The 14193-nt window shown below is 36.0% G+C and overlaps 2 protein-coding genes across 15 annotated transcripts in view; one reads left to right on the plus strand and one right to left on the minus strand.

The window, feature by feature from the left end:
* The window catches only part of afdna (afadin, adherens junction formation factor a), a 119516-nt gene extending 107579 nt beyond the window's left edge, over positions 1-11937 (plus strand). For 5 of the 14 annotated variants that reach the window (XM_039692989.2, XM_039692991.2, XM_039692992.2 and 2 more), the window contains 3 exons: positions 1564-2104; positions 8073-8154; positions 10360-11443. In XM_039692989.2, coding sequence (XP_039548923.2) covers positions 1564-2104; positions 8073-8154; positions 10360-10516 — 780 coding nt within the window. In that variant the 3' untranslated portion in view covers positions 10517-11443. Of the gene's footprint in view, positions 1-1563; positions 2105-8072; positions 8155-10359 lie in introns of all 14 variants that reach the window. The other 9 variants (XM_039692993.2, XM_039693000.2, XM_039692994.2 and 6 more) reach the window with 4 other exon arrangements.
* Positions 11242-14151, minus strand: dusp23a (dual specificity phosphatase 23a). The gene is made up of 2 exons (XM_039693005.2): positions 13702-14151; positions 11242-12954 (listed from the first exon to the last, which is right to left on the minus strand). The coding sequence occupies exons 1-2, from the start codon at positions 13978-13980 to the stop codon at positions 12751-12753; spliced, it is 483 nt and encodes a 160-aa protein (XP_039548939.2). The 5' UTR covers positions 13981-14151; the 3' UTR covers positions 11242-12750.
* Between the last annotated feature and the right edge of the window lie 42 nt (positions 14152-14193).

Below are 14193 nucleotides of genomic sequence, written 5' to 3' on the forward strand. Positions count from 1 at the left end.
TACCGTTATTGTCTCCGTGTAAAGTACTAAAACGTGAATCTGTGAAAAAGGTGATGACATGCACATGCGTATTACGTCTTTCTTTACAAAATGACATCACCACTACTGGCCTGGCATGCATAATACAGTGTTTGTAGTCGTTTTTGCTGATCCGTGTGATAACGTCATCTGTACAAAGAAAAAACGGTTCCATTTTCAGTACATCGTTGTCATGTAAACGTACCCTTAAAGGAGAAGTTCACTTTTAAAAAAAACGTTTTGCTGATAATTTACTCGCCCCCATGTCATCCAAGATGTCCACGTCTTTCTTTCTTCAGTCGAAAAGAAATTAAGGTTTTTGATGAAAACATTCCAGGATTTTTCTCCATATAATGGACTTCAATGGGAACCAAACGGTTCAAGGTCTAAAAAACAGTTTCAGTACAAACTGCAAACTGTTAAAAGGGCTTTAAACGATTCCAGACGATGAATAAGGGTCTTATCAAGCGAAACAATCGCTCTTTAAAAAAAAAAAAATAAAGTTTAAGTTTTTTAAGCTCAAATGGTCGCCTTGCTCTGTTCTGTGATGCACATTCGTGACTCTCCTGTTCGAACTCGTTTATCAAAATGAACGAATCTTTTTTCGTATCATTTGGTTCATTCAACGAACGAAATGAACGAGTTGACTCGGGAAAAGATTTGTTCATTTTTTGATGAACGAGTTTGAATAGGAGAGTCACGAAGTCACAGAACAGAGCAAGGCGACCATTTGAGCTTATAAAACTTAAACTTTGATATTATTTTTTTTTAAATGAGTGATTGTTTCGCTTGATAAGACCCTTATTCATCGTCTGAAATCGCTTAAAGCCCTTTGAACAGTTTACACTGAAACTGTCGTTTGGACCTTGAACCGTTTGGTTCCCATTGAAGTCCATTATATGGAGAAAAATCCTGGAATGTTTTCATCAAAAACCTTAATTTCTTTTTGACTGAAGTAACAAGGACATGGACATCTTGGATGACATGGGGGTGAGTAAATTATCAGCAAAAGTTTTTTTTAAAGGTGAACTATTCCTTTTAAGTGAAATCTTTAAAATGCTTATAAATGTGTATATGTAAGTGATTGGTCATTTTCATGTCAATCAGCCTGACATTTCCTGTCTAAATGGGTGGTTCTTGGCCAAATTAAGCTGCAATGTGCACTGAACTTGCAAAACTACTCTCATTATAAATAACAAGGCTCTCTATGCAAAAAGCGACAATGCAAGCTAGCAATATTGTTGTTCTGTGTCTAGTTTGTGCCTTTGCTTGCTTGCTTGCAGTGTTGACTGTTAAAGCCACTGGCCCACTTTCCCCAAACATGCAGGAGTAAGTTTTAGCAACTTGATTCACTCAGAAACACATTACATCACATCAGCAAACACATTTCTTCTTCTACAATGTAGCTTTACTACATTGGTGCATCCATTAGCCAGAGTACAGTTAGCTTTGACCCAGGACACGCCGGTGCCCCTGGTGGTCAATGTGAGCGGAGCAGGCTAGCGAAGGCAGCTCTAACCAGCTCTTCCCATGTTCCCCCTTCAGAGGAGACAGGAGGAAGAGTACTACACCCGCCTGGAGGCAGGGCGGCGCCGGCAGCACGAGGAAGCCGAGCGTAAGCTGCTAACGCCAGACGAGCCTGGTCTGTACAGACCTCCCCTTCCCCGGGACTACCAGCCCCCTTCACCCGCAAGCACCCCCACCACTAACATCAACAACAGCGCCCCTCCGCCCCCGCCTCAGAGAAACACCTCCTACCTCAAAACCCAGGTCGCCTCCCCCGACACCATATACACTGCCAAGTTTGTCTCGTACAATGACGAGGAGGAGGATGAGGAGGACGCGGGCCTAACAGGTCAGGTTAAACTCTCGGCCACCCGGAAGTCCTACGGTGACCTTCCGCCCGCCCAAAAGCCCCAGCCGCCGCCAACCGCGCGCAAGCCCCGTCCCGTCTCAGATGGCATCTTTCTGTCCAACTCATTCCAGCTGCCCACAGCGGCCAATGCCAACAGTACTGCTCTCAAGGCAGGGCAGCCCCCTCTCCCTCCCACCAAACCCAGCTTCATCCCGTCAGCCGACTCGAAAGGTAGAGACGCCGAGGAGAGACGAGGGCCCGACCTCAGCCCACTCGTCCTCCGTTTGTTATTGGGTTATTCGTTTACATGTTTTGGTTTTTTTGGGTGTTCGTTTGTTCCTTTTCCTGTTTTCCAACGGAGACTCAGCGCTCTACATTTTCCATATTCCCTCTACCTTTCTATCTGTAAATTGACGTAGTATCATAGCCAATCAATCGAATCGAATGTCCTGGTTTTTATCTTCTTTTTTTTTTTACTTTTGCAGGAATATTCTGGGTTCAGTACAAGTTCAGCTCAGTTTGACAGCATTTTATCTTAGAAAATAATATCGACTCGTTTCTTTCTTTTTTTTTAAACTACGACTCAAAAGTTTGGGGTCAGTGAGATTTGTTTTGTTTTCAAAGAAATCAATTCTGTTATTCGGCATGGATGCATTTGCGACTAAAAAGTTATGAAAATAAAGTTATTTTTAATGCTTCTCTTTTGATCTTTATGTCAAAGATTTATAAGAAAGATTTTTTTTGTTTTTCAACATGTACACTGTATCAGTAGAATTGTGGCAACAGATTACAAGCAATATTATTAATTCAATTTGACAAATTAGAATTCAGTTATAATTAATCAAATTATTACCATTTAAAATTAGTAAAGTTTACACTAAAAAAATTAACAAAAATATCTCACTAACAGACAGACGTCAAAGATTAATTAAGAACTCTTTATTTTATATTGCCAACATTGAAGACAAATGATGTTAACAAGCAGAATCACTGAAGGAGAAAACCGTAATTTTAAAACAAACACCGATCACCATAATGGTGACTTCAATTTGTTTTGTTTTTTTTGTTTTTTTTTTGGTTGTTGTTGTAAGTTTTACTCATTTTAAATGGTTAATTTTCAAGGAATTAATCTGATTAATTATTACTCAATTCTTATTTGTTAAATTTACTTAATAGTATTGCTTGTAATCTGTTGCCACATTTTTTTTTTATTTAGATAAAGCATATTCATTTTTACAGTGTATAATAATCAGAAAGAAGTGGAAGGAGTATAACTTTACACGTTGTCTATGTAAAGTTGTATCCAAACTTTGTTGTCATGATGACATTACTGTAAAAAGCTTGCAAACTGTTCTCACAAGAATACCAGCAATGTTGGTGTAATTTTACACGAGTCGTTCAGGACCGTCTCCTTGAATCAGCAGAACAACATTTTAACCATAACTTAAATGCAATTTGTTGTTACAATTACTGTTATTCTTTTTTTATTTATTTAAAAAAAAAAAAAGTTATCTGACTTATTTTATACAACAAATGCTATCAGCTGAGTTCATCTTGTATTAAACCCATAATGTTCCTTTTAAATAGCAATTAGTTTTTTGTTTGTTTGTTTTCCGATCACCTATTCTCCCCGATTCCTCTTCCTCGAATCATCCTAGCGCCGTACAAGCAGTCAGTAGACCTCGTGATTCGCTGTGCGGTCCAAAATCAGTCCAAGTACTGTTGGTGTTGCCAGCCGTTTCATGTGTGTGTGATGTGCTTTTGGGGTAGGCCCGGGCCTCAGCGGCCAGACCCCATGCTCGAACATTACCAGCTCAGGGAACGAGACACTGGCTTCTTGTCACTTGCAGTGGTGGGCTCAACGCTGCACCTCTCCTCAGTCTTGTTTACACTTGGCAACGGGGAAAAGATCTGTTGGATGAGGCGCTTTTCTTGTGCTTGACTGTTTAAAATCCATCTGAAGTTGTTTTACTTGTATCTTTAGCAATCTTGGCGCGTACAGTCCTGATAGAATTTAAAGTTTTTTTTAGGGTTTGGCTCCCTCAAGTGTTAAGCATTTAAATCACTGCCAAGTCAAACCTGTTTGAAAAAAAAAATGTTGTAGTGCAACTCTAGTTTTAACACACAAAGTAATGTTTTTATATCAGTTTCAAGTATAACTTTGAATTTTGCTGATGTTGCACTTAGTAATTTTTTTCCTTAAGGAAAATAATTGTACCTTTTGAAAATGATGCAAAACAATGATTATAATTATTTTATTTTATAAAAATTATTTTTATTTTAAATATCAATACTATGGAAGTGTATTGCATTCACTTTAAGAAAAAAATCTACTCTATTTTTCTGAATTAATTAAAATCAGAAAAACAGAGCAAAACTTTTTTTCCATGAAAAATTATCTCTAAATTCTGATATAATGAACTCATTAATTATCTCAGAATTAAGAGAATTTTTCATGGAAAAAATGTTTTGCTCTTTTTTCTGAATTAACTAGTTAATTATCTCAGAATTACAAGATAATTTTTCATGGAAATTTTTTTTGCTCTGTTTTTCTGAATTAATGACTTGATTATCTCAAAAAGTCAGGAAAAACAGAGCAAAAACTTTTTTTTCCATGAGATAATTAACTTGTTAATTCAGAAAAACAGTAGATTTTGTTTCCTCAAGTGAATGCAACACGCTTCCTTACGATACATGAGTACAATTTTAAATAAATATTTTATTATATTCATATTTTATGTTATGTTATAGTTGATTCATATTTTGATAAAATAACAAAGTCGTTGTTTTACTTTTTCAAACTTGATTGTATATTTTTTTATTTTAGTACGTACTTATTTTGAGTGACTTTGCAACAGATGTGATGCTCTTAAACAGTCATGTGCAAAAAAAGCTGTTCAAGCCTATTGCACAAAGATGCCCAGTGTATCTGACCTTGCATGTAATCTGCACAAAGCTTCCCTCCACCTAATGTCATTGGGGCCTGTTGTGATCAGAATTGCATTTACGCTTACCGAGGAACTAACTTTGCATTAATCAGCCAATAAAAAGCACGGCACTTCTCCCTGCTCAGACTGAATGAAGCTTTATTTAAGCCATGAATCAATTGCTGCTGCTTTGCTTAATGCGTCTCTTACCATATAAATGTCATTATTTCTGTCTGCAACACTGCTGAAGCCTCATGGACCCAAAACCATTGTTTTATACACACCCTTTGGTTGTTATCTTTATGTTTACACTCAGTTCCAAAACCTAGTAAGCTGCCTATTTAGACAAAATGCATTGCAGGTACACGTTGTCTTCTAAACTTTGTCTTTCCATGAGATAAAAAAAAAAAGGTAAATCTAAGATGATGGACAAGTCTAGGGATATGTTAAATATGGTAATAATGATAATAATAAACAATAAATGCATGTATTATAATAATGTGTGTTTAGTAAATTAAATGTTAATTATAAATATTTAATTTATTACTGAAAAATATCAAATGAAAATAACACGTAGATAATGATAATGTGCATGTATAATAATTGACATTTAACATTTTAAATGTTAATTATGTAATACATATTATATTTCTTTCATGGCTCAAACCATTTAAAAATACAATTTAGATAATAATTATATGTATAATAATAAATATAAAAATGATAAATAAATATTTAATTGATTACTGAAAAATATAATTTAGATTTGTTTGATTTACTTGAACCGTTTTAACCAATATTAATGTGTAACATAAATTGTGTATTAGATTATTACATTAAGAAGGCAGCTCACTGGTTTTGGAACAGATTTAGTGCTGATGCAATATTGATTTAGCTTGGTTTCAGACGTGTTGTAGTTCTCACTCTTATATTCTGTCTGTCTGCTGTCTTGCTGTCCAGTTTGTCTTTATATGGATGTGTCTGCCATTATCATTTGCTTGGCTCCACCCACCCTCCCCTGCTTCCTCTCACACTGGGCCGCATGGAATCATGGGATTCCACAGCCCCTCCCATCACCTTCTCTGAGAAGGTGCGCCGACCTGCTGGAACAACCAAGTCTCTGAGCAAAAAAGGATCATTATCTGTGGACTTTAAGCCTTTAATGTTGATTTTCTGTTTTATTGTTTAAAAAAGTTCATTATCAAAATCAGAAAATTTAGTAAAAACTGTCGAGTTGTTCAGTCATGATGTCAGTTTGTAGGCTTATTCGCCATGCATTTCCTTGGGGATCTTTAATTGGTTTTTAGAAAGCATCTTTTGATTTGAGTAAAAAGGTGTTTGGTCAACATTACTTTGAAATTTCACAACATTGTGTTTTGAACAAAAATTGTACCTTTATGGGTACAGCAGCTTGTCACCGGGACAGTTATTTATTTATGTACCCTTAAAAAGTTCATACTAATACCTTAAGTGTGGTGTACATTTACCTACTCTAAGGTATTAATATGCACCTGTTATTAAATTATTATTTTTATTTAATTATGTTAATTAAAATATAATCCATTATATATATATATATATATATATATATATATATATATATATATATGCATTATATTTTAATTATCATAATTAAATAAATAAAAATAAGAATTTAATAACATAAGGACTACAACAACTTTATCTTTGAAAAGCATGCGCATATATATATATATATATATATATATATATATATATATATATATATATATATATATATATATATGCATATTTTTCAAAGATATAATTTTTTTATTGAGGAAAAACTGAATTTGAAATTAGCATCTATATGAATTTGAAATTGATATAGAAATATTGCGAAACTGTTTAGACTATAACTTAATACATTTTAAAACTAGTGTTATACTTATATTATTTGAAAATAGTTTATTTAACATTGTTTCAAACAAGCTTTTGTACTTCTAAAGGTAAAATATTTGACAGTGTAGAGGCACATAAGGACTACAACTACTACCAAAATGTGAGTTTACATGCTTGATGAATTGCGAACTTGCATTTCTAAAGCACTCTATGGTTTCAAAATATCTGACTCTACAATTCATGTCACACAACAAAACAAAAAAAACCTCAAAGTAATGTGAACCACAGATCTTGTCTTGCTCATTAATCAAAAACCAACTTCAAAAAGAAATCCTTGAAGGGAATCAATGCTCATTCTCTTCCAGGTTTTATCAATACAAACTGAACAGCTCTGTGCAAACATACAAACAATTACAGACTTTCCCTGCATATTTTGTATTGCATTCAAAACCACAATATAAAACACATTTGGCCTTTTCTTCTGGCTATGTGCTTGTTTTTGCTTTCGGCTGAACCACAGCTGCCCTGTTTTGCTCTTGAAGTCCTTGGTTGTCACCAGTGGAGAAGGTTTTTTGTTTAGTTTTTTTGGTTCACAAGTCAATGTGTTTGTGTCTTTCTCCCTCCGGCCCAAACTCATTCCATTATCAGTCAATCAGTGAAACCGTCAACATGCATTTGGATCGCGGTGGTGCTCTCGCACATCACTGCTTAGAAGCAAACTGGCGTTCCCCGGGTCAATCCGGACCGCCCCTTCACCAGACAGACACAAGGACACGTGAGCCTTATAGATGACGCCTACGGTAGGTCAGCGGTGGGGGTCGCAGTGAAGGCCAGTCGTATCGGAGCTGGGGAGCGTCTTGCTGACGAGACGTTCCTCAACGCCGGACGAGTTTAGAAGCAGCTGGCGCTTGACCTCCACCTTTGACCTGTGATCCACAGACCTTGTGTCAGGTGTGCTTTGGAATGCTTTAACACTAACTAAACAAGCTTTCCTCTCGCTGTTCAGCTTCTGGTCTGTGGAGTCGTTTGGAGAACACAAGTTGCTGGGCTAGTGTACGGTTGAACTGAGCGATCTTCATAGTAAACACATTTAAGGGTCTATGATGGGGATGTGGGGTTTTAAAGGCAACAAAAATGACGTGTTGCGCAATATATTTATATATAAATGTATTATATTCATATATATAAATATATCGCATCTAACATTATTCATCACACACACATATTTACAAACTTATGTTAATCATGGTTAATTAATTTGACACCACTAAAATCTATATTATATATACTGTTCACCATCATTAAGAGCCCAGCAGCTTTTGCAATTTTCTTGCTAATCGCTCTTGAAATGATATTCTTGATATTTCATGTGAATTTCACATTGTTTTTACCATTTGGCCAAATTAAAACAGGATTTAATTCGTACACTGGAAGCACAACAGGACTAGGATCAGGAGAAGTTTACAATGACCCGAGAGAGAAGTGGATGAAAGGGTGAGTAGCGCAATCATGCACTTTTAATGTTTCTTAAAACCCAGAATGTTTGTATGATGCATTTAAACCAAAGATGTCACTCATGCTGGGGTTGGACCATAGGCTGTGGTTTTCCTGTAAGCCTCTACAAACATCATTAACCCTTCAGCATTGGGTGTGGTGAAACACACAGAAGAACCTGTCTACTTAGGACATTTATTAAGGCTTGTAATGATGTTTTTGATTGCAAAACTATCTTTGACCTGTTTGTGGACAGTTAAAGGATTAGTTTACCCAAAATGAAAAGTCAGTCATCATTTACTCACCCTTATGCCATTCCAAACCCATGTAACTTAATTTCTCTACTAAGGAACACAAAAAAATGATGTTTATATATATATATATTATACACCTGGCATGATACTATGGAAGCGTGTTTCAGCCTCGGAATAAAAATATATAAAGGTAATTGTGATTTATACAGACTTTTTTCTTGCAGTTATGAGTTTATATCTCGTAATTGTGACGTTTTTTTCTCAGAATTGCAAGATATAAATGCTTAACTAAGTAAAAAGTCAGAACTGTGAAATGAAAAGTTATAAACAGTTTCCACTGTTTATCCTGAAATTCCAAAAGCCTTTTTAAATAGTAGTTTATCTCATAATTTTCTAGCAATTGTGAGAATTTTTTTGACCAATTGCAAGTCAAATGTGATTTTATTACTATTTAGCCAGTTCATAACGTGTAATTCTGAGTCAGAATTGCGATACAAACTCGCAATTGTTTGATAAAGTATGAATCGAGGAAAAAGTCACAATTACCTTTTTTAATTGCATTCCGAGAAAAAAAAGCCTGAATCGCAATTGCGACCAAAAATAAGTGAAAAATAAAAGCTTCCATACAGTTTGATATGCAATATTTAAGTCGAAAAATGGATGAAATTTGTATTCTATCCTTTTGTGTTCCACATGAGCGTGAGTAATAATAGCGGGTGAATAATTTCTTAAAGGGATAGTTCACCCAAAAATGAAAATTCTGTCAGTATTTACTCACCCATGTTGTTCCAACCTCGTAAGGCCTTCGTTCGTCTTCCGAACGTGAATTAAGATATTTTTGATGAAATCTGAGAGCTGGATCACTCCTCCATACTAGTCCATAGGCTTCTTGAAGGATTGAAACTTTCCAGCCTCGAAAAGTTATTAAAGACATCGTTAAAATAGTCCGAGAGACTACAGTGGCTCAATCTTAACTTTATCAAGCGACGAGAACACTTTTTGTGTGCAAAAACAAACAAAAATAACTACTTTATTTCAACTATTCATTTCCATCTCTGTGCGCCTCGAGTTAGTTCACTAGTTTAATAGCATAAGCATCTGTTGTTGTACGTCACACGCATCACACACACATGACCAGCGTCAGCCAATAGTGAGCCTATTTGTGACGTAGCTCTACTTATGTTTGTTTTTGCATAAAAAGTATTCTCGTCGCTTGATAAACCTAAGATTGAGCCACTGTAGTCACTCGGACTATTTTAACGATGTCTTTAATAACTTTTCTGGGCTGGCAAGTTTCAAAGTATCTTAATTCATGTTACAAAAATTTTATTTACTTATTTATTCATTTGTTTTATTTGAGCAGTAACCATTCAGCTCAAAAGGAGAGAGCTGAAGCAACAGAGCTTATTAGCGCTCTCCCCCAACCCCCCCCCCCCCCAAATTTCATACAAGACAAAATGAACGAAGGTCTTATGAGGCTGGAACAACATGAGGGGCAAGTACATACTGACAGACTTTTCATTTTTGGGCGATCTATCTAAGTTAGTCTGGCAAAGAGCTCATTCAAGCCCATTTCCAATCCGTCGAAATCGAGGCACCAATCAGAAGCGTTGGGGCGGGCTTTACACGATGACGATAGCGCTGGGATTTTGTAGCCTACAGTACAAAGATGGATGCCGCCGTCGAACATCACTCGTTCGAATCCGCTATCGCGTCTGTTTTAAGCGATTTGAACGTTTCATTTTTGTTAAAAAACGAGCAACACGGAGCCGCTCTGCATACGTCATCTCCTTCATCGCTCTGATTGGTTTTAGGTCTATCCGCGACGTTCGTTGGTGACGCCCCTCTGGAAATGATTTGTCTATGACGCTTTGCCAGACCAGACTGACCAGACTATGAACTATCCCTTTAAAGCCCGCATTGCTCACACATGACTGTGTTTGATTTGCAGCGGCCCCGATCAGGAGAACACAATAGGCGGAGCTCCAGAAAACATGTCATTTAAGGAGCGCCAGAGACTCTTCTCACAGGGAAAGGAAGTGTCGAATAAAGTGAAAGCGTCCCGGAAGCTCATGGAACTGGAGAACGAACTGAACATAAAGCAGTAGCGAAGAGCCCTAGCCGGACTAATTGCCAACACGTGATCCATCCTTGGAAGAAGAAAAAACACACACAATTTCAAAACGCATCCAGCTTTGGCTTCCCAGTTATTTCCAAACACACTTTTTGGGTTTTATTGAGTAACTCAACGACTAAGTATCATTTAGCTGCATTAAGAGATAAATTCCCTCGAAAGATATATTATAATAAAGCACTGTAAATTGTTTTAATTATATTAGTAAGAGAATTGAAATGACATGAAGGGGGTATATTTTTGTTTGTGAAATGTTATGAAAAATGACGCATTTTTTGCTCATTTTATTTTTTTTAATAGGCAGTAAAGTGGGATATTTTATGGTGTTATTTTATTCTCTTTCTACTTCTTTTCTCTGTTTTCTTTTCTTTTGAAAGTAAGTGCCGATATTCCAGAGCAACGTTAACCGCTCTCCGTACAGATCAGGGTCCGTGTCGGTCCCGGTGTATTATTGAATAGTAGCGTGTGAACGAAACTTGTATAGGAGGCTCGCGGTTTTCTTGTCGCACTCTTTATTTCATTTTATCTTTTCCAGCTGGTTCTTCCGCGTTCATGGATACACGGGCACCTTTCCGCCACGTCTCGTGTCTGCATTCGCTCTCGTAACCTTGTTAGCACCATTTGTGAAATTCAGTTTTTCCTTTTGAGAATGTAGTCGTTTTTTTTTGTTTTTTTTTCTTGAATATTTTTGCTGCATCGTCTGTCATTCCGTAAGAGCGCTGAGGTTTACCACTTTTATAAAATGTTTAGAATTTTCTAATTGCCAGATTTTCCTTTTTTGTGTGTGTTTAACTGATCCGGACGACGTGTTGTCCACAGTTCTGACGTTGACGAAAACAAAGTTTGATGGTAGCATAATGTTAAAAAGAGATGATTTAAATAAAGAGGTTTGTGGAAATGAGATGCAGGAGCCTTTTGATTAGCAGGTATTTATTTGAACCTATTGATCTAGTGACAGATTTGTTTGTATTTATAAGTCTGCAGGTTAAATTTGACGGATGAGCGACAAACGTGAGAATTAAACGCAGGAAACGAGTCACTGTTTCATGGTGCATTAAACGGCTTCCCTCAGCTCAGTATTGCAGATGTTTATTTAAATCCAGGATCTGGTCTTGTCTCTTCAGTTTTTAAGCACCTGTGTCTTTTCATTCATAGTTTAGACCTGTTGGCGCCTGTGTAAATAATTTTCCAGAAAACACAGACTTTGTACATTCAAATGATGCATAAGGGTAATGTCAATATCCTTTCTTTTTTGCCACTTTGAGAAACATAAACTGACACATATGCACACACATTTTAGGTTAAAGATGAATTTATTTGATTCATTTTAATGGTTGTTACATAGGCTTTTGTAAATCATAAATAAATACGGATTTTACAAAAAAAGCTGAAGAAGTGTCTATTTTGTGAGAATCATTCATCACATTTAAATATAGGCCTATATGTTTATTTATATTTTGTTGATTATGCTTGCACAATAGTTAATTTTTTATTTGTTTTAATTATATTTTTATGTAATTTCAGTCGATATTTTACGGGGAAAACGGTAAAATATATGTTGCCTATTTCAGTATTAAAATTATGTTTCTGTTATTTTACAAAAAAAACGGTCAAAATATTTATATTTTGTAGCAATTGTTTATATTTTATATATTAAGCAAAAAAAAAAACATAATCAATTAAGGGTTTGATTATATTATTTTATATTTAATTTATAATTTCAGCCTTTTAATCATGCTTTCATTGCAATATCAGGAAAGTTATACCCGTTTTTCTACTTTGCCCCACAACCACAATAGATTTTAATTTAGAAAAGGAAATTGGAAGAGGTGAAATCAAGCTGTTGTGAATGAGCTTTACTTTTTAATGCATTTTTTAATCAATCATTAGATCTGAATACAAACAAAAGCATCATAGACCCAATTAGCATTGCATTCAAGATTAACTGGACTGTTAAATAGAAGTAGACTTCATGTAACATGATCCTAATCTGCATTGTTTATTAATATCAGAGTTATTTTATAAAGGTAGGAGTACAGCTTATCAAATTCATGTTTTCTGTATTAACCAACACACCCAAATCATCGGTTATCTAAAGAGTAGGTTAGGTTACACAAGTGTGTGAGAGAGAAAGATTTAACACCTGGTGAAGAACATGGATCAAAGAAGACATCTGTCAATGTAGAATATAAATGTGAGTGTGGAGATTTAATGTTTTAGAGAACAGTTTTGAATGTATTTGTGAAACTCTATCACTACTTTCTCCTGGTCTTCTGTCTCAATGGACCCTTTCCGAAGTCTGCGGATTTCTTTGATGGCTTCCAGACCCGAGATGTTCCTTGTTTTCACCAGATAGCAGGCTAGCATGGTCCCTGTCCTGCCATGACCATGCATACAGTGAACCGCAACACCCTGAGGACGAGAAAGAGCCAAAATCAGGTTTCATAAGGCTGACAACAGTTTGATACATTTAACATTTTGTTGAGCCATGATATTTTTACATAGGGCATTAAAACACTACATAACAGATAAGTAGTACTTATTACATTACAATAAATATGTTTTACAACACAACCGTATAACTATTGTCGTTAACTTTATTTTATTTTTTTTTGTCGTTAACTTTAGTTATCTTTCTTGGTGTGAACGGAACGGGCCTTTTAAGCATTTTAATAATACAAAAATTGATTTTGACTGTTAAATGCACATTCTTTTTGCACTGTATATTGCATAAAACGAAAAAGAATACAAATGGACATAGATGCAACTTATATGAATTTAAATATCTTTGTCGTATAAGTGGTCTATACTACTAATTGAATATTTTATATTATACATGTGTGTGAGTGTGTTAGTTCAATTTCAGATTATGTCTTACAAATTTACCATGGGTAAAAGGTATAAGTTGACAACACGACAACTAAGAGACAGTAAAGTATCGGTAGCTCAAGCACTCAGCGGTATCACGTGTCTACCGTCACTTTTCTCAGCGTTTCACTCATCGACCAATTGCATTCATTTATGATTTTATTTTATTATTTTTTGTATGACTATACTTTTTAACGTAGAAATGTCCCCCCAAAAAAACGTAAAAATTACGCTTTTGGCTTTTAATCCGATCGTGGATCTATTAACTATAAAAGTGTTTTCCACCCTCACCTGTCCTTTAGCATTGGCTTCCTCCACGATGCTCAGGAATCGCAGTATTTGAGCCAGACTCGGTGGCGTGAAGTCCACTATGCTGATGTGATGCAGGATGAGCTCCTGACAGACCTTATAATTCGGTGGGATCGATTCTAACAAGCACACCAGGTGTTTGATGCCATTCTCCACCAGGAACTTGAAATCCTGAGCCGCTGAAGGACACGCCAGTCCGGCGAGTTTCTGAGGTTGGACCCACGAGAAGTTCGGTGGAGTGACGGAACATGCGCGCGACATGTCTAGGACAGTAAAAAAAAGGTCTTGAAGAAGTTCTGCTGCTGTTATGCCCTTTGATTTTTCACATCAGCTTTTATAAAGCCAATAACCTGAAGATGAATCGGGCGGCAAGGGCGTGCCCGCTGTGACTGTCAAACAAGCATTGCATAACAGGTTACTACTTCATCATTCATGTAAGTAACTTACTTACACACTAACAAAAAATGACATGTT

The sequence above is a fragment of the Pimephales promelas genome, chromosome 13, assembly GCF_988280905.1.
Source record: "Pimephales promelas chromosome 13, fPimPro1.hap1.1, whole genome shotgun sequence".
Classification (NCBI taxonomy): domain Eukaryota; kingdom Metazoa; phylum Chordata; class Actinopteri; order Cypriniformes; family Leuciscidae; genus Pimephales; species Pimephales promelas.